The sequence below is a fragment of the Orcinus orca genome, chromosome 6 (genome assembly GCF_937001465.1).
Source record: "Orcinus orca chromosome 6, mOrcOrc1.1, whole genome shotgun sequence".
Classification (NCBI taxonomy): Eukaryota; Metazoa; Chordata; class Mammalia; order Artiodactyla; family Delphinidae; genus Orcinus; species Orcinus orca.
The window spans coordinates 117,874,144-117,900,650 of NC_064564.1; the positions used below are offsets into that span (position 1 = coordinate 117,874,144).

The 26,507-nt window shown below is 56.0% G+C and overlaps 1 protein-coding gene across 6 annotated transcripts in view; it reads right to left on the bottom strand.

Annotated features, from left to right (window-relative positions):
* The window catches only part of COL5A1 (collagen type V alpha 1 chain), a 155,401-nt gene that overhangs the window by 107,687 nt on the left and 21,207 nt on the right, over window positions 1-26,507 (bottom strand). For all 6 annotated transcript variants that reach the window (XR_007478108.1, XR_007478109.1, XM_033415356.2 and 3 more), the window contains exons 2-4: window positions 7,482-7,649; window positions 1,222-1,435; window positions 111-273 (exon numbers count right to left, since the gene is read on the bottom strand). Coding sequence is in view for 4 of the 6 variants with exons in the window: in XM_033415356.2 (XP_033271247.1) it covers window positions 111-273; window positions 1,222-1,435; window positions 7,482-7,649 (545 nt within the window). In the remaining 2 variants the exon portion in view is untranslated. The remainder of the gene's footprint in view (window positions 1-110; window positions 274-1,221; window positions 1,436-7,481; window positions 7,650-26,507) is intronic.

Here is a 26,507-nt window from a genome sequence, read left to right on the forward strand (position 1 = left end):
GACAATCAGTAGGTGTTCCCTCCCCCCCACCCACGCCCCCAGCAGAGCGCCAGGATCCAGGCAACACGGCGTCGGCTTGGCTGGCCCCAGGCCCCCGGCCCCCTGCTTACCTCAAACACCTCCTCATCCAGAATTCGGGTGCCAAACACGATGATGCCGTTAACGTCTATCACGGGGTGATTGCTGCGGTCCAGGGATGTCGTTATCTTCTTCTTACAGTCCAGGATCAAGGTGACATTCTTCCTGTGGATGCTAAGAGCAATTCTGTGCCACCTGCAAAGAAACAGACAGCCAGGCAGGTGAAGGGGGGCCGGTGTCATGAAGTACCAATACGAGTGCCTCAACCGCAAGTCCCTGGGGACCCAGGAGGACATCTCTTTCCTGCACTGTCACGGGGCTGAGCAGTTCAGAGCCGAGCCGCTGTGGGCAGACAGGCGTGGGCACAGGTCCACACCGTGTGCCACGCGAGACCCACTGGACTCAAAAATCAGGTCTCTCATCTCTGGGATGAGAGCAGCTGTGCAGCCCGGAGCACAGCCCTGAAGCCTGGAGTGGGCTGGTCAGTGGGTCAAGGGCGGGGAGACCTGACAGTACTTCCCTGGGTACCATCTCAACCCCCAACAGCACATGCAGGCTGCCGGGGAAACCGAGTCTGACAGGAAACGGTGGGACTGAGGGATCTACGTGAAACTCCCAATTAGAAATGCAGAAATCATGGCCTGAGGTCTTCAAGGATCACAGCGCGTGGCCTCAGACGTGTCAGCCAATTAATTTCAAACTACCGGGGTTTAGGGATGCATCCAACAGAGAATTCTGGAAAGACCTGACTCCTTTTTCTTTTTTTTTTAAAATCATTCACTCTCACATCTGTGTCTGTATCCTTGAGGATGCCTTAAATCCTTTCTGGAAGAAGTTGGGTATAACTACACAGTCTCCCGTGTCCCTTCGGACACTAAGAGGCTAGCATTTGACACAGGTCAGTGCATTTTACAAAGGGGACGTGGAGGCCCAGGGAGAAGAAGGCCTCCCCAGAGCCACAGAGGATGCGCCCAGACCAAGACCCAGCTCCCAGGACTCCAAGCCCGGTGCTCTCTCCGACCTGCGGGCGTGTCGGCACCATCCTGCTATATAAAGCACATTCTGCTATAAGGTCCCCGGTTCGGCCGGCGGCCCCGACCCTCCAGCAGGAGAAGGAGTGGGTTGCTGAGTGGTGCCACTTACTTGCCATCTGACAGGTTGATGCCTCTGAAGAGGGGGTAGTCCTCCGGCCCCGGTTTCCCTGTGTGGTCCTCATAGAGGAAGACCGGAGAGCGGCCCATCTCCAGGCCGATCTGCTGGATGCCCTGCTCATTGTAGATGGAGACCAGGAAGGCCTGGCTGCCCTTCTTGGCTTTCACAGTGGTTAGAATGGAGAAGTCCTCGGGAAATGCAGATGCTGGAACAGAGGACAGAGACAAGGCAGTCGGGAAGCCCCCAACCGTGCCCAGCCACAGCTCTCTGCAAACAAACCAGCTCAGGGACCTGGCAACATTTGCTGGATATGGTGGTGCATTTGCTGCACATCTGCCTCTTGATCAAACTGTTCCTGCAGCCTTCCCCTAACACCACATGGTCAAACCTACCCCCTCCGAGGCTCAGTCCAAATGCAAACCTCATTGGTCCTTCCAACTGTGAGCCTTCACTGCTTTTTCAGTCCCCACACCTCAATATATCTATGCATGAATCCCTCTTAGAACTTTCTAGAATGTGAGCTTCCTCTGGGCAGGCGCTGTTTCAGACGCGTCTTTTACCCTCCGCAGTGCCTAGAGCTGTGCCTGGCAGAGTGTGTCTCATTTTGCGCCCTCTGGAGGGAGGGAGGAGAGAGAGAAGAGGGGAAGGAAGGCAAGAGGCAGGGAATCATGACGAGAATTGCACTTCTTGGCATTTCCTGGTTGACATGCAAATCAGAGAAAAAGTAAAATAAATCAGAGGACTTCAAATTTAAAAGGGAAACCCAAACCCTGGTATGTTGGTGGGAGGGAGGGTTCCTTACAACACAGGCTGGAAACAACTTGAGGCCATTAAAAGCCAGAGCCGCGCTGGCCCTGCCGAAGGCACAAGGCTACTCCAGAATCCTCCACACGCACGCCCTCCACGCCCTGCCTCACGGACGGGAGAGGAAATCGCAGCCCCGTCCTTCCATCCATCCTGGTTCTCTCTGTGTGCAATTTGCAATTCCCCCGAGAGCGAGGGCCCGGGGCTGACCGGGGAGCTGGGCTATCGATGCACAGCCAGGAAGGCTCAACCCAGGTCAGTGTGCTTCTCAGAACCAGGCTGAAGAAGAGAGCCCGAGGGGTGTCAACGGGGACACCCGACAGAGGAAGGACAAGGCCCTGCGGCTGAAGCTGCCTCGCTGCAGCGCGCTGAAGCCCAGCCCACGGTCCTGGGCAAGGACAGAGCCCATCATCAGACCCACCCCTTCTTTAGAACTGTAACAAGGTCAACCAGATGGCCCGCGTGGCAGAGCGGGGGTCAGTGCAGCTTTTAGTGGGGATGCTGTCCTTGGGCGCCCTCTGCTGGCGGAACTGCTGCACGACGGGGCAGCTGGCCTCTGGTCCCTGTGAGCGCTGCTGATGCCCTGCTGAGGGGAGGGGGGATGCCACGAAAAGAACTGCCCCTGCAGCCCCTGGAGGACCCAGGGTAGACACACGGTCTCTCTAGCGTGAGGACAAGAGGGGCCACGGCAGCTTCAGGCAGAGAAACCAAACCCCAAAAGCCAACAGAGTTGTGTGAGTTTTCAAGGCCGTGATGGAGAGCAGGTGGAGAAATCCATCCCACGGCCCCCAAAGCTCTGGCTAAGGTGCGGATCTGGAAAGGCCCAAGGCTCACAGCCCAGTCAGAATCTGGTCCCGTGTTAAGGAGCTAGAAGTTGGGGTCTGTTTTCTCTGCTCAGCACCGTGGCCCAGCCCATCCCCCGGGGCAGGAACCAGCTGGATGCCTCCGCTCCCGGAGAGGGGGTAGGTTTGGCCATGTGCTGTTAGGGAAAGGCTGCAGGAACAGTCTGATCAAGGGGCAGATGTGCAGCAAATGTCTGAGCGCCACCATATTCAGCAAAGTTTGCCAGGTCTAGGTGGAGGGTGAGGAGGTCAGTGTGGTCATCTGTCTGAGGAAAGGCTGGCTTCACTGAGGGACCAACTCAGGCTGCCCTTCCACGGACAGGAAGCCATTTGGAAAGAGGCCCGTGGAGGCCACTACCGTCACAGCTGTCCCTCCACGCTGCCGTCTAAACGTGGGATGTGAGAGGGAATCAGAGATCCCGGCCCGAGTGAACGGCCGTGGTAGGGGAGGGGGCTTGCGTGCAGGCCCCAGGGGGAGACCCCAGCCAGGCCAGTGGCAGGACCTCGGTGGTGGCCCTTTGGTCCCTGGGGGTGAGCGGGCACTAAGGGGCCCAGGGTGGTGTCTGACCCCAAGCATCTCAGAGGTCCCTGCTCACGTCCAGGATGGACTTCAATCACCATGTGAGTCCGTGAGCCCCTCACTCTCATCTCAAAGGGTCGCCTGCCTCCCATCCCTACCCCGTGATGACTCCACGCCTCTTACAGTCACCCCCCTGCCTCAGATAACAAGAAGAGCGGACATGGGAGTGCCCCTCCCCCTCCCTGCAGCGTGACGCACCACCCAGGCCCACGAACGCCCCTGCTCCCGACTCATTCAGACGCTGCCTCCCAATTTCTAAATCGCTACAGTAACACACGCTCTCAGCTCAGAGAAGCTGAAAGGAGAAATTACGTGTAATATTCATCTCCCTCCTGGCAAAATAACAAAGGATTTGCTGTCACTGTAGAGACCGTTCATTCTCGTCTGGACGTGAGCCGCACGCTGACACGCTTTATAATCTACAGTGTCTGGGAGAAACTCGTCTGCTATCCAACGCTTCATGTTTTGTTTCTCAGAGAGACGTCAAAACTGAGGGGTGAGCTGAGCAAGAGGCCCAGTTACTTCCTTAGACCGTTTCCTTTCCACCTGGCTGAAGCCCAAAGACACAGAGCAGTTTAGGTATACAGTGGGCGTTTAATAAGTGCATCTGCTACTAAACTGAACCCTACTAAGCCAACAGTTACAGGTTCTGCTGGACGGAGGCCGATTCTGGAGGTCCCGCCCCACGGTGCAGGGCAGGCCTGGAGCGAAGGCGGAAGAGTGAGCGGGGGCCAGAGCTATGCCCAGGCCCCGTCTCAGATCCTGAGCAGGAAGGGAGTCTCAGCGGCCCCGAAGTTACCAGAGGGAGTGCGAAATGGGGAGAGGACCCCAATCCTAGGCACGGGAGCAGAGGAGGGGGCCGCGTGACCACGGGGAGGCTGGCTTGCCGGGATGTCTTCGGAGGGGATGGCTGGACCTCAGTGATGGCCGCAGGCGCGTGGTGCCGGGACACAGGGGCACAGCCCCAGGGGCCGGGGCAGCCTCGTGGGACACGCCTGCCTCCTGCATTCAGGGAGGGCCCATGACGGCTTCTTCTAGGGTCTCAGGCCAGCCTTACGCTGACGTGCTGCCCCCCACGCCCGCAGGCAGAGGCCCAGGAAACGCCCCGCTCCAGGCAAGCTGCGCAACCCTCTCTGGTTTGTTTGTGGCCTCCACTTCCCCCAAAGCGTCACCGTCCCAGGTTCCGCTTTAGTCCTTACGGCCTGGACTACCCAGTGTCAGGACCACCCAGCGCCAACCGTCAAGGTCTGTAACCTGGAGTTGCACTCCTGGCCCTGGTGATTCAGAACCCGGATTACAGGCTCTAAGCAAGACTAGAAAATCCCCTTAGGATCGGGCAGGAACAGTAGGCCCCGTCTTGCCGGCAAGTGCAGAGAACACCAAACTGCTTCTCTTCACCTGCTGGGAAGGGGGCAAGTCCTCTGAAGAACCCCAGCCCAAGGAACCTTGATTTCCCCAAAAGAAACGGCCTGGATCGCAGGCGATCTGTACAAAGTGGGAGAATCAATGACGGTGAGGCCGGCGTCCGGGCTGGGGAAGGGGGACAGGTCCTGCAAAGGCTCCCAGATCCCTGCTCAGTTTTGGCCCCCAAGCCCGCATCCACGACCCAGACCCACCCGGCCTGCACAGGGGCGCCTGCATCCCCAGAGAATCCAGGTGGCCTCTCGGGAGAATGATGGGGGTTTTCTCGTTACAGAGACGTCACGCGGACCCGGACCTCCTTTGCACTGAGACGTTTAAAACGTCTATGCTCAACTCAGGCCACCACGGCCTCCCACCACGGTCTCGGCCCGGCTGGGGCCACCTGACCACACCACCCCTTCCCTCTGCAGCTGCCCAGCAGACACAGCATCTAAAACGCAGCCAAACGCCATGGCTCCCAGGAGGCCAAGCAAAAAGCAAGACAGGTGGGTGCCCCTTCCGAGGTTTCCAAGAGAGGAAAGGCCAGAGCGGCTGTGTGGTTTCATCAACCCTGGGGCCTGCAGAAAAGACCCTCCAGAAGTTCCCACTTAAATCATCCCCAAAGACCTCCAGTTCCATTTGGCATTAATGAGACAATCATTATATATGGACCCATTGTACCCCATAAGCTAATGATGGCTAGAAGGCCCTGTAACAGCCTTTTAAACTCTTTGAGGATCTAATCAATATCCTAATTTGACAGGTTAGGAAAAATGTGGGCTTAAAAAAAAAGATCCCTGGGCTTTCCTGGTGGCGCAGTGGTTGAGAGTCCGCCTGCCGATGCAGGGGACACGGGCTCGTGCCCCGGTCCGGGAGGATCCCGCGTGCCGCGGAGCGGCTGGGCCCGTGCGCCATGGCCGCTGAGCCTGCGCGTCCGGAGCCTGTGCTCCGCAACAGGAGAGGCCGCAACGGTGAGAGGCCTGCGTACCGCAAAAAAAAAAAAAAAAATAGATCCCTGTCTGCTGTTGAGGAATTCATACCAGATCTCCAATAACCGGCCTGTATTCTGAGACCCTCTGACATTTCTCGCCCCAGGATAACCGGGGTCCGGGGGGTGGGCAGGGATACTAACTCCGATGAATTGGTTGTGACCCTGAACTGGGTGGCAGGGATCAGATTTAACTAATTTTCAGCAAAGCAACTACAGATGACCTCGAGGCAGGACACCTAATTCCACAGGACGGCCTTGGAAGGTGACCACGTCACACACACGTCAGGCAGTGGGTGTCTGTCCCAAAGTGCAGTCACCACTGTCCGGGGCTGTGAGCTCTCACAAGCCTCCCCTGCCCCTCAGTCCCCCTAGGACAGGAATTCTAAACTGGGGACTCGGGGCAGGCGAGCAGACAACTTCTGGGTGATTCTAAAAGATACGCTGGCCCCAAGAAAGGATAAGAAACGCTCCTCTGGCCGTGAGGGAAAGTGAAATCCCCATGGTTCTTTGTGGCGAGTGACCCAGGAGCCCTGGCAGTGACCCCTGTCTTCAAGGATGGTCGAATGCTCTGGAAGGGGGATGTCTGGCTCCCGAAGGCGGTAAAGCGGGGGGGCTCTTTAAGATAGTGATGGGGCTGAGGGCCCCGGACAGATCTCACCGACCCCAAATGACATTCCTGTAAAGAGCAGACCCAGCCCCTCTCGCAGAGACAAACCCTTAAAAGTCGCCACTGGATTTAAAGGAAAGCTGAGAAAACAGCTGGGGTGAAGCAGAGTTATGAGTGAAAGGGTTAGAGGGAGCCCAATGCAGCCCCTGAGGGAGTGTGTCCTTCCGGGCCCCGGGGGGGACGTGACGAAACAGAGACGCCATTACTTGTCAAAAGGTTGCCCGATACAGGGCTCAACGTCCAGGGTGCATAACGCAGTCACCAAAACGATGTCGTATGTCTTCTAATGACTGCAAGACACCTCCTGAGGTGAGTCCATCTGCCCAAGGTCCCCTGGGCCCTTTCTGATGTGAGTCAGGAAGAAGGAAGTCCTTTGAGGTGGAGGGAGAGGTAATCAAACCTGGGCCTAGTCAGCCGGTCCAGGCCCCGAGGGTGTGAGGGGGGCAGTCAGGGACCACCTGGATGCTGCATCCGAGCAGCAAGCGTCACTTCCCGCTCTGGGTACGTAACTAAGAGCAGCGACGTGACACCGGGCAACGGATTCTCATTAAGAGCCTGCACTCTCTTGCTGGGAGCCGTGACGTCTGATTCACGTGTCTCTTAACGTCCTCGCCCCCAGTTAAGCTTCTGTCTGGAAGTGTTTCCTTTCCCGTGACCCCAGGGTTTCTCTTAACCCCATCACCCGGGAACCATCCATCTCCTTTTTGCCTTTGGAGTCCTGACAGCCTGTCCACAGCTGGAGAGACACCTGCTTGGAGAAGCAGTGTCAACAGATGTGGCCCCGCTGTCCCTTTGGTGGTGGACGGTGAGGGGTGCCGGGTTGTGTTTTCACTATCCTGACATCAAACCAGGCTCATTTGCGGAAAACCAAGCACGTTTCTCCACCCCACCGGCTCCCGGCTCTGCTCCCTGGCTGGGGGCGGGAGACGGAGCCGCACCCCACCAGGCACACACGCCGCCTCTTACCAGGGTACAGCTGCTTGGTGGGCGCGCTGAGTTGGGCATCTTTTGTGACCCTGTAAGCGACATCCGGGCCTTTGGAAGATCGCCGCGCTGCACAAAAGCCTGTGGTCTTGGTTATTCCGTCAGGCAGGTTGTGAAAATCTAGAACCTTCAGGAGATCTGCTGGCTGAGCTGAAAGGACAAAGAGGAGGTGTAGGTTAGCCACGGGCAGGCAGGGAGTGCCTACGGGGCAGGCCCACCCTCGGGTGAGCCCCCGGAGGGTTCAGATGAGCTGGAAACCAACCTTCACCACCTCCCTTCACCCACACCTCAATCTCTGACACTCAGGAGATAGATACCAAGGGATCAGCTCAGAAACCGGGTGCTCTTGGGGGCAGGACACCCCACTTTGTAGAAATGCACACGGCCAGAAATTTTCCTGACCTGGTCCCTGCAAGCAGCCACCCCCCAGGAGCAAAGCCTCCCTGATTTTGCAATCACGTTGCTCTGTTTCCCCAAGTGCCGTACAAGCCCCGGGCTCCCGGACACCTCTCCTCATTCGTGCCACAGAAGACCCACCCCAGACACAAGCTGAAAGGCGGTGTTAGATCCCACAGCTGATGGAAGCAGCTTTATAAAGGCTGGTCCCACGAAACGGGAGTGACTGACAGCTCACGAAATCTGTTATGTAACTGCTGGAGCGCGTGCCCCTCCTGGGTGCCACTGAGAACAGCGGGCATGCCCCTGGCACATTTTATCCCCCATCCTCATCCAATTAAAACGTAATTTCCCCATAACAGTTTACACAAATAGTCAGATTCTATCTGCCCCCAGAAGACCGGCGCATACAGGGCAATACAGCGCAGAACCAAGAGCAAGAGAGGGGCGGGTCCCTGCATCGCTTCTGGAAAGTTCCTGACCTCCCTCCAGGGCCCCGCAGAGAAGGGAGCAGCCCCTGATGGCAGGGGAGAAGCTGGCATCCTGGTGAGCTCAACCGTCCCCCACAAATGCAAAACATAGCCTCCATGTGCCTGCACATGCCCCAACCACGTCAGAAAGACCCCAGACCTCCAGGCGGTGAGGACCGCAAGCTGGCGACCCACACGCCCCCCTGCCCTAAACAAAGCCAGTTTCGTATGGAAAGTTCAGCTCACGCTACTACAAACAAGAGTCCTGGGAGTCCAGGCAGAGGCAGTAAACTTGAACTTGGAGTCAGCGTGACAGGACATCTGTGCAGCTGGGCTTTTGGGGAACCCAGTGGCCAGCACCCGCCTATCCATGTGGGTGTGGGTGGGGCTGCCGCACCCCCTCCACTGGAGCATGTGGGCCTCTCTGGCCAACCAGAGCACAGCACCACCCTGTCCCTGGGGCTTGGTCCAGGGCTGGGCATGTGACTGGCCCAGGCCCAGGAAGCTCCATCCTGGGGCTCTTTCCTCTCTGCTCTGCTGCCTTCACTCACGGATGATGACCCTGCAGCTGCAGGTGGCTGTCTTCTGGGGGTTGGGGGAGCGCCTGTCTGAGGATGTAGACAGACAGACTCCGGCCACACAGCTTGGGCTCCTGGATCAAGCCGTGCCTGAAGAAAACTCATCTACACAAACCAACAGGTTGTCATCATGCTTCTGCCAATTCGGGTTAGATGCTGATACTTGCTACTAAAAGTCCACATGCACTGCTGGGTGCAACAGCGGGCTGACACAAGCTCGCCCCTGGGGTCTCTGGGCTCCTTAACTATTCAGTTCCCCGGCCCACTGACCTTCCTCCCCAGAGGGTCGTTACATGCCTGGGACTCGCTCAAGAGGAAAGTTCCACCTTCTTAACAAGGGTGATAGCTTTGGAGGTGAGAAAGGACCACCAGGGCCGCTTTCCCCTTGGCCGCGTTCTGAGCAATCCTGCAGCCAAGCTGCTGCACGTGGAACCCAGCACAGCCGTCGGGGGTGGGTGGCCATGCAGCCCCGCTGCGTGTCCAGGTAAGTCCTTAGCAAGAGAATCACCCAGATGGAAGCCTGGAAGGGGAGCAGGTGCCGGGCGGGGCATTTAGGGCAGGCATGGTGGACGGTGCCAGAGGAAGGGGGGAACGGTGCCCTGTAGGCCATTCCCACCATGAGGAGCTGGGCATGAGGGGAGGACGGCAGGTTGGGCCAGGCTCTGAGGGGGACCAGGGTGGAAGCGAATTGAAGCTGCTCTCCATCACTAAACACACACCAACCCCCGGCCCCGCCCACAGTTCCCTGCAAGGCACCGTAATGCCCAGATTCCAGGGTTCTGAGGTCCCCCTGTTCCAGCGGTGTCATTACTACAACTCGGCTTTGCTGCACACCTCTGTCACTTTAATCAAGGGACCAGAAACCTGGGGGATGAGGATTTCCCACCTCTGCAGAGGGAGGGGCACGGTAGGGACCCAGGACACCCTTGGTCCAGGCTGGCGTCCACCACGAATAGAGTTGCTGCTTCTCAGGGCCTCCCTGATTCTCCTGGGGGGCTTCAAGCTCCTGCCCAGAGCCCTCCCCCCACACAGGGGGGTCAGCCCCTTGCGCATGGGTGGCACCTCCGAAGCGCTTGGCACCAGCGACCCCTCCCACCCCGCGCCCCCGCCCCCCAACCAGAAGCTTGTCCACTTGACATCAGAAGCAGAGCCAGACGCAGGTGCCTGGCACAGCCCAGGGCCTCGACTTGGCCTATGGGGAGAGATGGCCATGCCAGCCGCTGGCTCACCTGCCCCGTGACACAGCCAAGCTCTGGCTCATCTCTGAGATGGTCGGCTCCAAGGTCGGCTGTGGCCAGGAGTGGCATCAAAGATCCGGGCTGGGCGTCTGGGGCTCACATCCCAACAGACGTGATGCTCTTCCCAGACGCGCAGGCTTGCGGACCTGCTTCTTCCATGGCCAGCAGAGAGAGCTGTTTCCCAGAAGCTCTCCAGGCCATGTTTATGGACCTCTGTTGCAACAAGCTGAAAAGGCCGCCGACATTTCCAGGCCCAATGCCACCCCTCCTGCTAGTGCCAGAGCTAAAACAGTATTTTTTTTATTTTATAAAAAGTGTGGTAACGGCTTCCATGGTCTCTCCTCCCTGGGGACGCCAGAGGCCCCCTCTTTGAACTGGGAGCCTTGGTTCCTCTATCAGCGCAAGAATTCCGCTGGGAGACAGCACCAGCTTTGGGGACAAGTGGGCGGGGGCTTGAGCCCAGCATCACCCCCCAGGGAGAACATCTCAGGGCCACTTCCTCTGGGAAACAGCCCAGCGCAGTTCCTGGGACACCAGAGCCTTCTCCTGGCTCCTCCCTCCGAGCAGAGAACGTCCCGGGGCTCCCTGGGGATCACCGTGGTCCACTGGTTCAGGGAAGACAGAAAAGGAACTGACCGTGCAGCCCGTGCATCCTACCGGGGGCCCCTCCCCACCTGAGAACCACAGGTGACGTGAGCAAGGCAGCTCCAAGGGCTTCGTGGAAACAGAGCCTGGTGGCTTCCACGTAACCCTGGTCGTGACGGGGATCGCCCCCGCGCTGGGAGCCCCCAGGAGCGGCGGGCGCCAGGCCTGGGCTCACTCAGGCTGTTCCAGTGTCTTCCTGTTCCGCGGAGCCTGGGCGGCTGAAAACTACATTTCCCAGACTCCTCTGCGGGGAGGGCTCGGGATGAAAATTATGTTCCACACTCAGAGGGGAGCTGGAACGGGAGAGAAAGAAACCCTCTTCTTGCAGGGTCTGGGACCAGGTCACGGGGTCCATTGACATTTGCAGACTTCTTGAAGTCTGGGTGCCCTCCCGCTCTGGTGGTGTGACCATGAGTGGGGGGGGGTCCTGGTGACCCCACCACTCCTGCTCTGCCAGTGGCTGTGTAAGCCCCCGATTCCTGCACTGTCTCCTTCCCCTACAGTAGCCTGCTGCTCCCTTTCTGCTTGTGCACTGAACCTGCCTGAGACCGCGTAGATGTAACCAGGTATTACACCCCCAGACCCGTAAAGGAATGGACGCCGGAGAGGTCAGTTTTAAGGCAGAAAGGGGGCAGCTGAGAAAGGATTTGGAAATGTAGAGTTTAGTTCCAGTTGCCCTATGCCAGAAGGGAAGCATGAAGGCCCTGAAAAGCAATGGCACAAAGGAGGAGCTCAAATATAGAAGTGTACGCTGTACACCTGAAACTAACACAACATTGTAAAACAACTAGACTTCAATAAAGATATATGTATAGAAGTGCAGGATTGATGGATGGATGGACAGATGGATGGATAGACAAACAGATGGATAGACGGACGGATGGATGGATGGAAAAATGGATGGATGGATGGACGGATGGATGGACGGGTGGATCGATGGATGGATGGACGGGTGAATGGACGGATGGATGAAAGGAAAGATGGACGGATGGATGGACAGACAGATGGATAGACAGATGGACGGACGGACGGATGGATGGATGGATAGATGGATGGATGGAAAGATGGATGGATAGATGGACAGATTGATGGAAAGACGGACGGATGGACAGGTGGATGGATGGATGGATGGATGGACGGACGGATGGATGGATGGATGGATGGATGGATGGACAGATAGATGGAAAGATGGACGGATGGACAGGTGGATGGATGGATAGATGGATGGATGGATGGATGGATGGATGGATGGATGGATGGAAAGATGGATGGACAGATGGACAGACAGATGGAAAGACGGACGGATGGACAGATGGATGGACGGATGGATAGATAGATGGATGGATGGATGGATGGATGGGCAGATGGATGGAAGGACGGATGAACAAGCAATACACATGTGAATGGTGCAGATCAGGAGGTAGATGTCCCAGAGACAAATTTTACAACTGGCCTGCTAAGCAGTCAAACATTTCAACTGCCAATGGCAACGTCTCCACCAACCACACAAAGATGACCTCTCTGCCTCCCCCGGAAGGCACTTCCAGAATCATCCCTACAAGTCAGCTGCCCTGTGCTCCTCTGGACACAGCATAACGGAATAAGGGAGTTCCATGTCACCCGGGGTCCTGCCGGCCCTCATTCCACAGCTGCAGGACACGAGATGCCAAAGCAGCCGTGCAGAATGACTGCAGCACGCTGCACACCCAGGACACTCATGACTTGGACCACCAGCACGCTGCACGCCCAGGACACTCATGACCTGGACCACCAGTGAGTCACTCCGGCCGGGCACGTGGAACCAGCGATGGCAGGACCAAAACCACACTGGTGAGGCTGGAGGACACGGCGCACACCCCCGCCGAGAAGAGTCAAGCTCCAGTGGCCAGCTGGTTGGTGACACAGCCGGGGACGCATCACTGAGCCTGCCCAACGCTCCGCTCCCCTGCCCAGAACTAGCGGAGCTGCCGGGGGGTTGGCGAGGGCATCCAGCACCTAGGAGAGCAGACGGAATCAGGTGACTGCTTTTGGCAGGAATTTAAATTGGTTTCTGGCAGTCAGCTGGCTTCTGGACACCCCTCCACTGTGCTCAGAGCAAGGAAGGGGCCACTGAGGCCAGGGCGCCAGCCTGCCCAGGCTTGAGGGTCCATCTCAGGCTCAGCAGCTCCTCTTTTGTGACGGGAGCCCCTCATGGAAGAATGTTTCTCTGCCAACAATGCCAAGTCACAGCCCGCTTTCAGGAACGGGCGGAGGAGGGAAAGTAGGGAGAGGACTTAGGGTCACCACCCTGAGCTACAAAAGACGCGTCCTCAGAGTGGTATCAGAATGTTCCAGCCGGGCGCTGCCGACCAATGCCACCTGTCTTCTGCCAGCCCCAGGGCACAAGAACACCCGGGGCTGGGGGCTCCTCACTAAGTGCTGACATCAGCACCTCATCCCCCCCAGTCTTCCTCAGCCCTCAGAGCTTGATGTGGGAGGTGGGGTTCAGAACAAAAGTGACTCAGCCAGAAAGACCCACCTGAGCCCAGAGGCCCAGGGAGAGGGAGCCATTTCCATGGTTTAATGATTCACCAAATTTAATGTCCCCAGGTGTCAGCGGGGACACCAGTGCGGATGGAGCTTAGTCACCAGCCATGCAGAAGCTGCTGCACACACCGGGCACTCAGCCACGTTTGTTGAATGACTAAGTGAGCAAACCCACAGCTCTTACATATGACAGGCAGAGAGGGGGGACGTGACAACTTGAACACTGCCGCTACCTCACCTTGGCACGCTGTCACCGTATCACGTTGGACTTAACTCTCGGAGTGACACTGAGCTGCAAGCAGGGGACACACTACCGTTCCACGTGCTGGGAAGGAGCTGGGCCGAGGTCCTGAGAGTCAGGCCTCCTGAACGAGGCTTGCCAGGGTCTGCCCTGGCTCGAACTCCACTCCCGTTTCTGCTTTTCCCCCAATAAGCTATGAATATTCTTCAGCACATGCTGTCGGTAAAGACTGCCTTTGAAGCCCATGCCAGACAGTGTGTTCGGTCACCATCTTCCTCCATCCCAGAGGCTCAGGCAGGAGTCTGTGACGTATCAGAACTGCTTGCGGTGCGCCTTGAGATTCCACCAGGTAAGCCATGACTGAGTCCCATGCGGAGGCAACCTCGTCCTCAGCCCCCCGTGTCCCGCTCACCGTCTGCACAGCCCCCATCCCATACCTGCCTTCGCTGGTCTGGGAAGGCCATGGCCCTGGTGACGCACGCACAGGACACTCCAGACCCCGGCTCCCAGGCAGCGCTGCTGGGTAGAGTGAAGCCAGCTTGAGTCCCCGGCACCCCAGGGGGCATGATGCTGATCTGGCCTCTCCGGCCAGGGGCGGGGGTGAAGGGGCTTTTGCTCACTCCAAGGTCAACGCCATCCCGTCTTCAAAATTCTCTGAACTGTCTAATTTCAGAGCTAGAAGGGGTCATAAATAACACCCAGGCTGATGACCTTTCTTCTGAAAGAGGAGCTATGTGGAGAAGGGTTGTGGCCATCTCGAGTTCACACAGCAGGCGGGTACAGAGCTGCCCGCAGCTTCTGATCCACCCCAGTCCTGAACTCCCTTCCACGCGGCACCAGCAGATGAAAGACGGAGCTGGTGACGGGCCCCGAAACCGCAGCCCCACTGCCCTCACTGCCCTCGCCGCCCTGGTGTGTCTGTCGTTCCCTAAGTATAAATACACCTAATTCCCTGCGTGAGGTGGGTCTGCCTTCCTGGGCTGCGAGCCTCAGGAGGGTGGGGGCCCGGCCTGGCGTGTCCCTGCTGAAGCCCTGTCACCCGGCCGGCTCTCACGTTACCTGCCACCGAAGGCAGCATCTGTTCTGCATTTGCGGGGCGCCCAGCAGGCTCACCCGCGAAACACACCTGCCCTTCCCGCTGTCCCTGCTAGATCCCATCTTACGCTTCCCGGAAGCAAAAAAGAGTCATGGCTCTTACAGGACGGAGGGACGGCCAGTGAGTGGGGTGGGGAGAGCCGAGGGCCCCCTCACCCCGGGCCAGGGCCCCTCCCCAGCAGCCCTCCCCGCGGGTCCCCGGCACAAAGCACGTGGCCCTGTCGGGAAGGTCAGCCCAGCAGGTTGGAAAACAAACAGGCTGCCTTGGAGGCTACGAACGAAATTCTTCTTCAATGACCCCACTGCGGGAACGAAGCGAAGGGGAGGGCCGGGGGCAGGTGAGGCAGGACACTGGGTGGCCATCCCCTGCCGGACCTTCCCCGGCTGCCACTCACCCAGGGATGTCACAGGGGCAGAGACCTGAGCCCAGCGCAGGGGAACTCGGGCCGTGGCCACAGGTTGACAGGCTCCTGCGCTGACAAAGACCACCGCCCTCAGCTCTCCTGGGCGGGTCCCCTAGAACCTCCCTCTCCTCCACCCGGCCTCGAGGGCGCTCAGCCCTCTGACCCCAGCCCTTCCCAGGGGCCCACACTCCTCACCCAGGCCACACGTTACACGGTGCCCATGAGCGGCATCCCGGGGGGTGCAGTGCCCAGCGCCCGCCCTGCTCAGGCGGGGGGGCCGCCTGAAGGCCTCTGAGGCTCGGCAGAGCAGAGAGCGGCGGGTTGGAGGACGGAAGGGCCAGGCTCGAGCCCAGCTCTGCCCGCCCTGTGCCAGGGCGCCCAGCGGGAACGGACGTGAGGGGCCTGCCCGCCGGGCAGGGGAGCCCCTCCATCCCCTGTTCAAACCTCGCCTGCCTCACACCATCTCTGACCTCCTGTCCATCTCTGTCGCTTCCTGGGGACGAGGAACGGCCGCCAATGAGCCCAGCTCGGGCCCACGGGGGCCGGTGACAGTGCGCTTGTCCCTTGCCTCTGGTCCATTTTGAGGACCCACCAGCAGGGCTTCTGGGAGGATTTCTACCGAAGGAGACAGCGCCATTGTGTGTCATCGTCCCCGCAGACCCGCCTGACTTGGCCTCCCCCGCGCCCCCAGGGGTGACACAGAACACCCGGGTTAGGGTGCAGTGGACGTGACGCTGACCCAACGCCCTTGTGGGCCACGTGGCCCTGGTGACAGGGAGGGGTCACTTGGCAAGGAGGCAGCACCAGGACAATGGCTGCAGGGGTCTGCGGCAGGGCTGACGGGCGGTGGCACCCAGCCTGGGGGAGGGGCAGCTGGGCCCTGAGCTCTCCGCTCCCTTAGTCATCAAGACAGCTCACCAAGTAGGCACCTGCCTCTGCAGATGAGGAATCTCAGGTTGGGAGACGTCAGGGGAGTCATCCCAGGTCCCACTGGGATGCAAACAGCTGTCTGGCGGCAAAGTCTCCCGTCTCCCCCGACACTTCGGGGAGGAGAGAGGGCAGGTGCTCCCGTGACACCTCCAGAGAAACCACTGCCGAGCTCACTCTCCTTCCAGGGAGGGAACAGCAGACAGCACGGCAGCAGTGACGGGGTGGAGCAAGGTCGCTCCAAGGCAGCGAGAACCTGCTCCTTCTAGAGGTTCAGGACCTGGGAAAGCCTGGAGTAGAGAGAAGATCCTCAACCTCCCCCGTCAAGGGATGGCGGAGGAGCTCAAAGCCCCGGGCTAAGAGAAGAATGACAGGTCAGAGGATGCCTCTCCTGTTTTACTTTCTACCTCATCAAAATACTGGTCGGAACATCAACTGAGAAAGCATCTCAGAGACACAGTCCTCTCCTTTGTCTCTTCAAAGTACCACATGGGATGCTCAGTAAACCCTCACTGAAGGATGGACACATGGGCACAGGGATGAAGTGAATGGAAGGATGGAGGATGGATGGATGGAAGGATGGATGGAAGGATGGATGGATGGAAGGATGGAAGGATGATGGATGGAAGGATGGATGGATGGATGGATGGAAGGATGGATGGATGGATGGAAGGATGGATGGATGATGGATGATGGAAGGATGGATGATGGATGGATGGATGGATGGAAGGATGGATGGAAGGATGGATGATGGATGGATGGATGGATGGAAGTATGGATGATGGATGGATGGATGGATGGATGGATGGAAGGATGGATGATGGATGTATGGATGGATGGAAGGATGGATGGATGGATGGAAGGATGGATGATGGATGGATGGATGGATGGATGGAAGGATGGATGGATGGATGGATGGATGGAAGGATGGATGGAAGGATGGATGGAAGGATGGATGGATGGAAGGATGGATGATGGATGGATGGATGGATGGATGGAAGGATGGATGGATGGAAGGATGGATGATGGATGGATGGATGGATGGGTGGACGGACAGATGGAAGAAAGGATAGAAGGACAGATGATTAATGGAAAGATGACAAAAAGGAAGGACGGATGAAGCATGACTTCACAGATGACTGAGCAGACGGATGGATGCAAGGATAAATGGATGGATGAGTGAGTGAATGAAGGAAGGAATGCCGTCATCTTGAAGATTCAGTTGATAAACGTTCACTTCTCAAAGATTTTAGCTACCAGCCATTCACCTGGCCACTCCCTGCCCTAGTGGCCTCACTCTCCCTCTGGGCCGGAGGTGAAGTCCCGTGTGATGTGGGTGTCTTATTCTGTGGCAACCTCCTCCCCGAGCAGAGGCAAAGGCTGCACCCTGGCTCAGCACCCTTGAGAAGGGCCTGCCTGGGGGTAACGTGTGGTATGTGCTCAGGGCTCTAGGTCCTCCAGGGAGTGAGGCAGTGCAGAACGGACCACAGAGAGGACTTGCCGCCCAGCCCCCATCACCAGCAGGGGCCTGGCGTAAGGTGGCAGACCTGGCAATTGGAGCACGTTGTTGATCACCCAGCTCCTGGCCCTCTCCCAGCTCCATGGCTCTCCTCTCCTGGCCAGAAACTCAAGAGCTCTGAGAAGCTTTTGACAGGTGGTTGGGAGACTTTATGGTGAAATGTCAGCTGGCGAGGGCATCGCCCTGCTTATAAACACAACGTTACCAGGGGGCGGCCACAGTGGGGAGGCAACTCCCCCATCCCCGCGTTCAGAGATGGGACGCGTCTGAAACTTGCTTCCCCCGGGGTGTGATGGCCGCCTTCCACTTCTCCTTGAGGCTGACCCGAGTGTCTGGACACCTGGCACCTCCACATCATCCCACACTAAGCCCAGATGCTGGCGGTGCCTCTGCAGGTTTCTAAAGGATGCAGGTGCCACCACCCAGCCTGAGGGCACCCACAGTCCAGCCTGGCCACCCCTCAGCATACATGCGGCTACTTAGAAGTCAGTCATGTCGCCCACGAGGACTCACTCGAGCGCCAGGTGACCTGCAGAGCCCTCGGGAAGGAGTCCTGCAGCAGGAGGAGAGAGGAAGACGGGGCTGCCGGGAGCCGGCAGGGGCCTCTCGGCTAGTCTGCGGCCACGCGAGGAATGTTCCAGGCTCAGACGCTCCCCCACCCAGCAGGGCAGCATGGGGACATCCAGGCAGGATGGAGCCGGGCCACACAGAGCAGGCTCGTTCCCACCGTCCTGACGGCTGCAGGTGCTGCAACCAGACTTAGACCCCACTGCGAACTGGGAGGAAACGTCACAGCCGAGGGGCAGGAGCCCTGAGAAGTACGGGCATGTCCAGCTTCTCCCTGCGTTTACTCTGCACCTCTTCCTCTCATCGGTCATCCCTGCTTTTCACCTGCCTTTATAAAAACGTGTGAGCACATACGTTCCTCTCCCCTGTCAACCCTCAAAGGTTATGAACAGAACAGACACAGCCACGGACATCAATCCTGCATCTGACTGCCAACGATGGTGAAGGCAGCGAGGGCCGGCGCTGCCGGCAGGGGCTGGTCCAGGAGCGGAGCCCACAGGCGTGATGCAGAAGCAGACGATTAATCTCAGCTTCCTCAGAGGTAATTTATCTCCTTGTTCTGGAGGAAAGGGGTGCAGATGGCGCCCAGCGCCAGATTCCACACGCTGGGGTTGGCCGGGTTTGCTCGGGCAGGCTCTGCACAGCCCCACCTGCTTCCAGGAGGCCCAGAGGGAGGGCTGGCTGCCATCGGGCCAGCTGGGGTCACACTGGCAGAGGCCCCTCTGCATCCAGGGCCTCGCCCAGGCGGGGCACCCAGGGAGCCGTGCTAAGGAGGGACACGGGTACGGGCCAATTACAGAACCGCACCAGCTGTGGACCAGACCACCCCACCCCAGACAGCATCTTGAAAGGGACCAGCAGGACCTGTCCCTGAGGCTGGCCTGAGCTGCCACGCGGGCTTCGTTCACTCAGCGATGCTCTATGAGCATCTGAGCTTTGGCATGTGGGCAAGGTCCAGGCCGTTTCTGGACTCACCCTCCCATCACTGCAGAGGCCAGGCCGGGCCCTGGCTGTGCTGACCTGTGCATTTGCTGCCAGCGGGTCCCCAGGAGGAGACTGGGCTTCCTGCACGTGTTAGTGGAGTCCTCAGGGCCCGGGACTAGAGGCAGTGACACCCACGATGGAACAAGTGCTAGCACACCCCAACCAACAGCAGCTCCATCACCCCCCCGGGCCTCCTGCCTCTCTCGGGAAGCCGTGAAAGGCCGCTGGAATTAACAGCACCGGAAACGCTGGATCTCCAGACTCCTTCCCTCCCTCGAGAGTTACAATGACAAGTCAGAGTGGTGGCCACAGGAGACCCCTTTGCTTCATGAAGACCCAGGAGAACAAGAGGCCACCGTACACCGGGGCGGGCCTCTGCCTCCTCCGTGTCACCCCAGCTCCCCACCACAGTCTGCCCTGGACGGCAGCAGGTGTTCCTGCAGCCCTGCCACTTCCCCACCTGTGAGCTCCCTGAGAGAAGCGACAGTGGTATCCTTCATCACAGCGGAGGAGAGAACTTAGCCTGGGGCAGACACTCAGCATACTGAATGAAGGAACACCCAACCAACCGGCCATTATGAAACCAACCAACGTCCAAAGGTGCCTTCTGGGGACCCAAGATAAACGCCAGTGGGAGAGAAACCTTTTGGGCGGGGTGGCAATTATGCAGCATTCCAATTAGGCTGTACACATAGATGGACCTGGTATCCCCCCCTCTGAGGGGAAATCCTGCACAAAGGCCTGTATACATGCAAGGACATCCAAGGCGGTGTCGTCTGTCATAGAACTGGAAACAAGGTAACTGCCCATCAGTCAGGAGGCTCATCTGTGAAATACTCTGCAGAGGCTGCAGGAGGGGGCTGATCTAGATGGCCTGACACAGAGAGACAGCCGAGACATGTCATTACGGGAAAAGAGCGAGTCACCGAACACTCCCAGAGCACCATATCCCTCGGATGTTAAAATGAGAGACGTCTGTTGTAATCTGAAAACACACCAGGTAAATGCACACACGAAAATGCCCAGAACAGTACCAGCCAAACAGTGAAGGGCGTACACCTGGGAAGGGGCTGAGAACGGGTAGAACGGCGAATGGGAGGGTCTGCTCCTCTCTGTGTGCCTCTCCTCCCGAAAAATGTTGTACGTCTACATCCACCTAAAATGTGCACCATTTTATTAACAACAACAACAAAACGCTAAAGCATATGTTTTAAGTGTGGCAGTTTAAAAATGGCCACAAAGTCTTTAGCACAAGTGCCCGTGAAGAGGTGGTATCTGTGCCGCCCCCCTTTAACGAAGGTGGGCTCCGTGACTATGGGACCAATAGGATGTGGTGGAAGTGATGCGTGCTTGCTAGCGTATGGATCTAGGCTTTAAGAAACTGACACGCTCTACTTCCTGTGTCTGGAATACTCTTCTTTAGAACCAGACACCATGCTGTGAGGAAGCCCAAGCAGCCCCTTGGAGGCTCCCACAGGAAGAGAAACCCAGGCCCCCAGCCAACAGCCCCAGCCAAGCTCCCAGCCAACAACCAGGGCCGACTCGCCAGCCGTGTGGGAAAATCATCTTAGAAATGGACCATCCGGCCCCAGCCCAGCCCCTCTACCTGACGTCATGGGAGCAGACAAACCGTCTCTGCCAGGTTCTGCCCCAGGTGCAGACTCACAAGCAAACTAAGATTGCTTTCGACTTTAGACACTACATTTTGGGGTGGCTGTTATGCAGTAACAGGTAACCACAACAATGGCAAGCAATAAAGAAGAGGAGACACTTGTAACAGAAATACAATTTATGTATGTATGAAACTCCTGTGGCTAAAAAAAAGACGGGGCAAACAAATAAATAATATTCAATGTCACTAGAAGTTAAATAAATCTAAATCAATCAAGACTCCTCTGTCTCCCATCCAACTAGCCAGGGGGTGGGGAGAGGAACATGGGAGACTTTTCGAGGTAAGGGAAATGTTCTGTATCCCGACTACGGTGGTGGCTACCGGACTATACATTTGTCAAAACTTACATCCTTCTTTTCACCCGCTGGCCACTGGCGACCACCGATTTTTTTCTGTTTCTATAGTTTTGCCTTTCTCCAGTGTCATATAAATAGTATCATGTCCTATACAGTCTTCTGTGCCTGCTTCTTTGACTTGACATAATGCTTCTGTATCCGTATTGTTTCATGCATTCATTTTTCTTACAGCCCAGTAGTATTCCATTGTATGGATGTGTCACAATTTGTTTATCCATCTACCAGTGGATGGACACATGGGTAATCCCCAGTTTGGGGTGATAAATGGCATATGAACATTCACATACATGTCTTTGTATGGACAATATGTTTTCACTTCTCTTGGGTAAATACCTAGGAGTGGAATTGCTGGGTCCCTCTGGCAGGTGTACAACTAACTTTATAAAAACCTGCTAGAGGGCTTCCCTGGTGGCGTAGTGGTTGAGAGTCTGCCTGCCGATGCAGGGGACACGGGTTCATGCCCAGGGCCGGGTAGATCCCACATGCCGCGGAGCGGCTGGGCCCGTGAGCCACGGCTGATGAGCCTGCGCTTCTGGAGCCTGTGCTCCGCAACGGGAGGGGCCACACAGTGAGAGGCCCGCGTACCGCAAACAAAAAAAAAACCTGCTAGACTGTTTCCCAAAGGGGCTGTACTGGTTTGCATTCCCACCAATAATGTATGAAAGTTTCTAAAATCACATAGCATGAGTCCCCCAGTATTCGTCTTTTTCAAAACTGTTTTGGTTATTTTAGGTCCTTTGCATTTCCATATAAATTTCAGAATCATCTCGTCAATATCCATTTTTAAAATGCTTACTGGGATTTTAATTGGCATTACACTGACTCTGTGGATCAATTTCAGGGGAAAATGATACCTTGACAATATTAAGTGTTTCTGTCCGTAAGAATGGTGTATCTACCCAATTCTTCAGATCTCGTTTAGTATCTCTAAGTGATGTTTTATAATTTTCAGGTATTTTATCATATATATCTCTAAGTATTTCATATTTTTGATGCCACGGTTTACGTTTCTATTTCTAACTGTTCGTTTCTACTATCTAGACACAGGACTGCTTTTGGTGTACTGATTTTGAGTCCTGCGACCATGCTAAACTTACTCATTAACCGTAGAGGCTTTTGGGTAAATTCCTTAGAATTTTTAACACAGACAATCACGTGGTCTTCAAATAAAGACAGTTTTAGTTCTTCCTTTACAATCCACATGCCTTTTATTTCCTTTTCTTGCCTTACTGCACTGGCTAGGATTGCCATATAATATTGAGTAGGTGCGCTGAGAGCAGACATCCTTGCTTCTTTGCTGATCTTAGTGCGGAAAGCATTCAGTATGTGGATTTGACAGGAATATCCTCTATCAGATGGAAGAAGTTCCCTTTCACTCCCCATTTACACAGACCCACTCATCATATTTTTCATTTAAAACTATTACAAAGGAGTATGTACTCCCAGTTTTGTAAAAGCGGGTGTAGAAAAAATACTGGAAAATAAATACATCAAAATGTTCAATTGGTAATTTATTTGGCTGCACTTAACAGAAACCACCATGGCGTCAGCATCATGAGCACCACGGTTTAAACAAGTAAGGGATGATGAGGATGGATTTTTTACCTTAACAATTCTATGATGGACGTGTATTTGTATAACAAATTAATGGCATCATAAATGCCAATCGATGTCCAGCAGGAAATGGCATTATATGATTAAATAACTGTCCACTCTCCATGTCTACCTAAAAATGCAAGATAGTCACAGATCTCTTGTTCTTTGCCTTGATAATGGACAACGTTTAACTGGTCTTTATAAGACAGAACCGCGTTTGCACTTCTCTGGACTGTCTATGCTTCCCAGAGTCTGACATTTGAAGTGGGCCACCCCACACCAGGAGTCCTCACAGGGCCCCCTTCGTCAGGCCTGGCCAGCTCGCCCCTGCCCTTCTGCACTAACGTGTGGACAAGAGGCAAGCGCATCTGTTGGGCTCCTTCATTTTCCATCACTGGCATCAGCTGGGCTTTGCCTTGAAATTCTCATTGGAAAAGCCAGCTTTGGAAATAGAAGATGGTCTAACACCTATTAAATGTAGCAATATTTCCTGCTCCAGATTGAAGCCACTGTCTGGACCATCAACACCTTCACACACTCGTCCAAGTGTGCGGTTCCTCACACAGCCCCAGACGGAGCTGCTTTCAGAGCACACGCTGCAGAACCATCCTGGTGTCTAGGCGGTTCTATGTATTCAGCGCTGAAATGACTTTATTCAATTATGTGATTCAAGGAAAAGAACATTGCACTGGGTCACTCTGACCTTTAGAGAAATATGTCACAGTGCTTCCCCCAGGACCAGAAGGCATCTTTCAATCACTAGAGCTACGAAAGCCTTCAAAACACTCTAACTAGGCCTCAAAACCAGCCACGTGGACACAAAATGAACTGCGCATGGACTCCATCAACTCCCCTGGGAGGCACCACATACAGGGAGCGGGACCGAGCCCTGACTTCCACAGTCACTACCCACGAGTCCGTACCACCAGTCCCGGCTGAATTTCCTGGGCCCCACATTCAGTGGGGTGACGAAGCCAGATTTCAGGGTCCCCCCCTCCCCTCCACCGGGTGGACAGCTGCAGGCTCTCCAGGAGTCACGGTCACCGTCTCAGAGAGCTCCATCCACCTTCCGGAAGTGGGTGAAGGGCACGAGTGCTGAACTACACGGAGCCCGTTTCCACTCCTGGAAGATCCATGGACAGGAACACATCCTCTGCCCCAGACCAGGTGAGGAGACTGCTGCCCTTTCCTCCACACCTGCCCCACCCCAGCCCAGGCCAGCCCAACCTTGCACCCATCTCTGTAGCACCCCCAGATGCGAGCCCCACCCTAGCCCACTCTTCCCTCGTCCTCCAGTGTAGACGCCAAGCACACTCATTCGATGTGACCTCCTTGGTGGGGAGAAGATCCTACCAAGCTGGACCCCGATATCACTGTTCACTCAACCAGCCACAGCAGGCACTCAGCAGATGCACAGAGGGCCCAAGAGAGGGAGAGAAGGGGAGGGGAGACAATTAGCATCTATTGACTGTCTAGTAGGTTCTAGAAGATGCCCTTAGGTTTTCTGACTACATGAGAGGAGCTGCCTAAAGCCAGGCACGCACACGAATTATAACTGTTACTAATCATCCAACTTCTACCAACGACCCCGTAGAGCAGGAAGTGCTACTCCATTCTCCAGACGAGGAAACCGTAGTGCCCGGAGGCCCAAGCGACCTGGATGAGCCACAGGCCCAGCAACGGTCACGCCAGGCCCCAGGCATTAAACGACAGCTTCCTGCTGCTTCCCAGGAGGAGAAACGGGGGACTGACTGGCTTACGTGGGGGTGGGTAACCCCAGTTCTATCACATGGGGTCCACCTGGGCACAGTAGCTGGGGCAGTAACTGCCCACCCTTGGCTGGAATGTAATTCTGCAATGAAAGGGCTTTACAACATTCTTGTGCTCAGATGCAGTGAGTCAATGTCTAGGAATCCACCCCAAGGAAATAATCAGAGAGGATTCACCAGAAGATGTTCATCCAAGTGTTATTTATAACACAAACAACAAACGACCCAAATCCAACATGAGAGGCACAGTGAAGTGAACTCCAAGGCAAGCCTCTGATGGAATGTCGGAAGCCATGAAGATACTTACAAAGAGTCTGTAATGAATGACACGGGAAGCGTCCACGAGGAAGGCACACACAACACTGTTTCTATACATGAGCTCAGCCATGAAAAGGGGAAAATGTGAGGAAAGTCTGTGTCCCCCCCCAAAATCCAGAGAGTGAAATCCTGACCCCCAAAGACGACGGCTCCAGAGAACTCCCTTGCCCCTTCCACCATGGGAGGACACAGCGAGGAGGCACCAGCTATGAACCAGGAAGAGGGTCCTCCCCCCGACCATGCTGGCATCTCGATCTTGGACTTCCCACCCTCCAGAGCTATGAGAAATAAATTCCTGTTGTTCATAAGCCACCCAGGTTGTGGTATTTTATTATAGCAGCCCAAACAGACTAAGACAGAAAGGAAAGAAAAAGGCGTTTTTATAGTTTCCTATTTCCCAAATTTGCTAATAAGTGTGCTTTATTTTTATAGTCAAGAAAAGTTAACAGAGGTATTTTGGAGAATTAGTAGAATCTCTGAATGGACAACCAAATATCCTGAAACGTGAACACTCCACCTCCGGGTTCCCAGGACGGAATTTATCTTACGTTACTGCCAACTGGAAGGCTTTCCGTGCTGCTCTCCACCTGTCCACGCCCCACCTCTGCTGAGAGCTCCAGGTCACCTCCCACATCCCCAGCTGCTCCAGAGCCACAGGCTTCCCTTCTCTCCTAAACTCCTAAAAAGCTGCCAGCACCTCACTGCTATCCTGACTGCACTGCCCTCTGCTGCTGCAACTGTACTTATCCTGTCTCTGAGTGCAGGCCAACAAACGTGAGGAGAATCTCGTGGTGCCTGGTACTACGCTCGGCACTGCAGAAGCTGAAGGGAGTCAGCCGTTCCTGGCCCTCAAGGAGCCCTAGGTGGAGGGTGGGAGTCTGGGGTGGGCATATACACCCTGGTGCAAAAAGGAAAAGTGGTTTGGTGGAGGGGGCAACCCAGAAGTGTGATGGAAGAATGGACGGATCAGTGGGTGGGCAGATTTGATCTGGATCAGTGGGTGGGTTCAAGGTCTGGGTCATGGGTGGGTGGGTGAATGGATGGATGGATCAGTGAATGGATGCCTGGTTGGATGGATGGGTGGGTGGGTGGATGGATGGATGGATGGATGGATGGGTAGGTGGATGGGTGGGTGGATGGATGGATGGACGGATGGATGGATGGATGGATGGTTGGATGGACGGACGGATGGATGGATGGACAGATGGTTGGATGGATGGGTGGGTGGATGGATGGATGGACGGATGGAAGGATGGATGGATGGATGGATGTACGAAGACAGCAATACACCTTCACCAGTTTAAACTGAATTTAGGGACCCAAAGCCTCATCTCTTATAAAGCCCCACCCTCCGCCACCATCACACTATGCTCTAGTCAAGCGAAAGCCTGCATTCAAAGACCAGGATCACAGAGTGTCAAGGCCCTTGCACATTTAGTTCCCAGCACTTGGAATCCTGTTCCCCTGCCCTCTACGCCTGGTGAATCCTTTCACCTTGAAGGCCTCAGCTCAGGCATTACTGCCTCCGGGAAGGACTTCCCCGAGCCCCCCTGCTGGATCAGTGGTCGTCCTCAGTGCCCGCTCTCATGGAATGAGATTGAACCATGTAAGATGACCACTTGACTATTTCAGCCCTTAAAATGGCAACTCCACGTGATTCAACCAAACACACGCATCACCAGGCTAAGGCTGTCCATCCCACCAGAA